General features: G+C 35.7%; 1 protein-coding gene across 5 annotated transcripts in view; it reads right to left on the bottom strand.

Moving 5' to 3' along the window:
• LOC106457476 (tankyrase-like protein) overlaps positions 1-2,613 on the bottom strand; it is a 167,279-nt gene that overhangs the window by 103,710 nt on the left and 60,956 nt on the right. For 4 of the 5 annotated variants that reach the window (XM_022383427.1, XM_022383428.1, XM_022383425.1 and 1 more), the window contains exon 5: positions 86-146. In XM_022383427.1, coding sequence (XP_022239135.1) covers positions 86-146 — 61 coding nt within the window. Of the gene's footprint in view, positions 1-4; positions 66-85; positions 147-2,613 lie in introns of those variants that run through there. The other variant, XM_022383430.1, reaches the window with a different exon arrangement.

Below are 2,613 nucleotides of genomic sequence, written 5' to 3'. Positions count from 1 at the left end.
TATCAGTTCTTTTTTTTGCCACTCATTCATTCTTAAGTTTGTCAACACACATTCAAAATCTGATAAAAAGATAAGTTAAGGTCTTAGTATCAGTTCTTTTTTTTGCCACTCATTCATTCTTAAGTTTGTCAACACACATTCAAAATCTGATAAAAAGATAAGTTAAGGTCTTAGTATCAGTTCTTTTTTTTGCCACTCATTCATTCTTAAGTTTGTCAGCATACATTGATAAAAAAAAAGATATATATATATATATATCTTACTAAATCTTATTTCTTTTCAATTTGAAAAACAAAGACTATTAATTTCATAAAAGACTAAGCCATCAATTTCTTGTAAGAATCACCAAGGTTTTTTTTTTCAAAACAATAAAAGTCTGATAAAAAGATATGTCATTATATTTTTTTACTCTAAAACAAAACAAGTGATTTCATTTAAAATATTAAACCATCAATGTCTTGTAAAACTAACCTGAACTTTTTTATGCCTATTCATTCTCTCACTACAAGATCAGTCAATTCATCAGACTGACCTTGTAACCATTTTGTACTCCTTATAGTTTCCATACTATAACTTTTACTGCATTTTGTTTCTCACAAAATTTGCCACACCTTAGTAAACATTACAAGTTTTTGCACACAAAAGTTAACATTTTCCTAAACTGAAAATGTATTTCCAATAGATACTTACCTCCTCTTACAAAAAGCTTTCTCGACTTGTATTGCCGTCTATCAGTGCAAATTTTTTGCTTGCCACTAGCCTTGTTACTCCTACTTATTACTGCCTATTAACATGCAAATGATCGTGCAGCAACCATCCACAAATAGGAGTGCAACACTACACCTATCATAACTAGCACCCTCTCTAATCATGTACATGTTAATAACTTTGAGATTTGTCATAACTAGCCAAACCAATTCACACCAGAAGTAGGGAGGATAGGATGTGAGCGACACAATATCTTACCTCTTCTCACAAAGAGTTAGAATCCCACACTGAACTGGTGTAGAACCAGTGAGAAGATGATCCCCCTTTAGGATGCATCCAAAGGAAGACCATGAGGTGTGATAAGGAATTAAAAACAACACACCAGTGGGAGACCACACTACTTCTAAGCCAGGTATACTCTTTGCCCTTTAATAATGTGTTCCCAAAACATAAAGGGCAGAAACTTGACGGGGTCCCAAAAAAATACAGAAATAATGAGACCCCTTGGTGTAGTGTGGCTATGGCACGACAGACTGTAAATGGGAGTTCAATCTCAACCAACACCTAGCAGCATCTGGAATTGTATAACAGTTCCACAGTAGAAAGAGGGTCCTATACCTTTCACCTCAAAAATGAGTACCGTCAGGGAAGAGGAGCTCCCATACCTAGAACCCGCCTCCACATGTACGAACCTCCAACACTAGATCCACCGGGAACCAGCTTCCAGCAGATGGTAGGAAGGAGGAGAGCCCAGGTGGGTGTTCATCTCTGGTCCAAACCCTGGCAGCATTGTGAATTTAGTCATCCAGTCCACAGTAGGAAGAGGGTACCCAGCCTTACACAAGCAGAAAATCATGAGTCTTTCCAGATACAACTAACACTAGATCCACTGGGAACCAACATCCAGTGGAAGGCAGAAAGAGTGATTGCATTTCTGAGGTTGCATCTCCGGTCCAAAACCTGGCAGCATTGAAAATTTATCATCCATTCCACAGTACGAGGAGGGTACGAACCAAACTAGCATCCGCTACCATTCCATTCCTTACTGTCGTCCTTAATTCATAAAGGATAATGCCTGTGGTCATAGCACCCAAATGCATTGGGCATATTCCAGCTGTCAGGCAAAAGCCAAACACTGATGAAAAATTTGCCAGCAACTTAGGAGAATCAGTTAAGGATTACAAGTTGAGTGCTTAAACCCTCGTCTCAACTCCAACTGCCTTTTTGCTGTCTGCAGCCAGTTGTGGGAAGGAAGTAACCCTTGATACTTAGAAATAACTTTAATGTAGAATTAAACCAACTCAATACAAATTCTACAAAGTAAAACACCCAACCTCCACCCTTTCAATTGATGTTATAAATCATATAATATTCTTACAGTAGAACTATGCCACTAAAATATATCTGAAAGATTTAATTAGGGTCTTTAATGATCTATTTGATAATTTTATAGATGTGGAAATAATTATTTCACAACATAAATTCACCCACTATCAATGCAAAAATATACTTAGTTGTTGTATTTACAATAGTTATATCACCTTTAATGAAAAAGATTATAAACAAACAGTGAGTATTCCAATGGATGCTAATTTCTCTTCAAACATGGCCAACCTGTATCTGTTTTTTATGAATATTCCTTTTTAAAGTAGATTTTAAACCCTAATTTAAATTTGTATACTTTTCATTACATAGACGACTTAATTTCATTTAATAATCTGAATTTTGATCCAAGAATTATATATTCAACAAAGCTTATAATAAAAATAATAACAGTAATACACATGCTCATTATTTAGGTACAGAATACCTGAATAACAAATCCACCAAAGAGGTAAAAGGTTTGGGCAAGTCCCCCAAAATGACAAAAAACAAAAAGGCAAACTAGGGGGATGGGGGGGGGAT

The sequence above is a fragment of the Limulus polyphemus genome, unplaced genomic scaffold (assembly GCF_000517525.1).
Source record: "Limulus polyphemus unplaced genomic scaffold, Limulus_polyphemus-2.1.2 Scaffold336, whole genome shotgun sequence".
NCBI classification, from domain to species: domain Eukaryota; kingdom Metazoa; phylum Arthropoda; class Merostomata; order Xiphosura; family Limulidae; genus Limulus; species Limulus polyphemus.
Note: the sequence above shows the minus strand (reverse complement) of the source record. Positions and strands in the feature narration are given on the sequence as shown.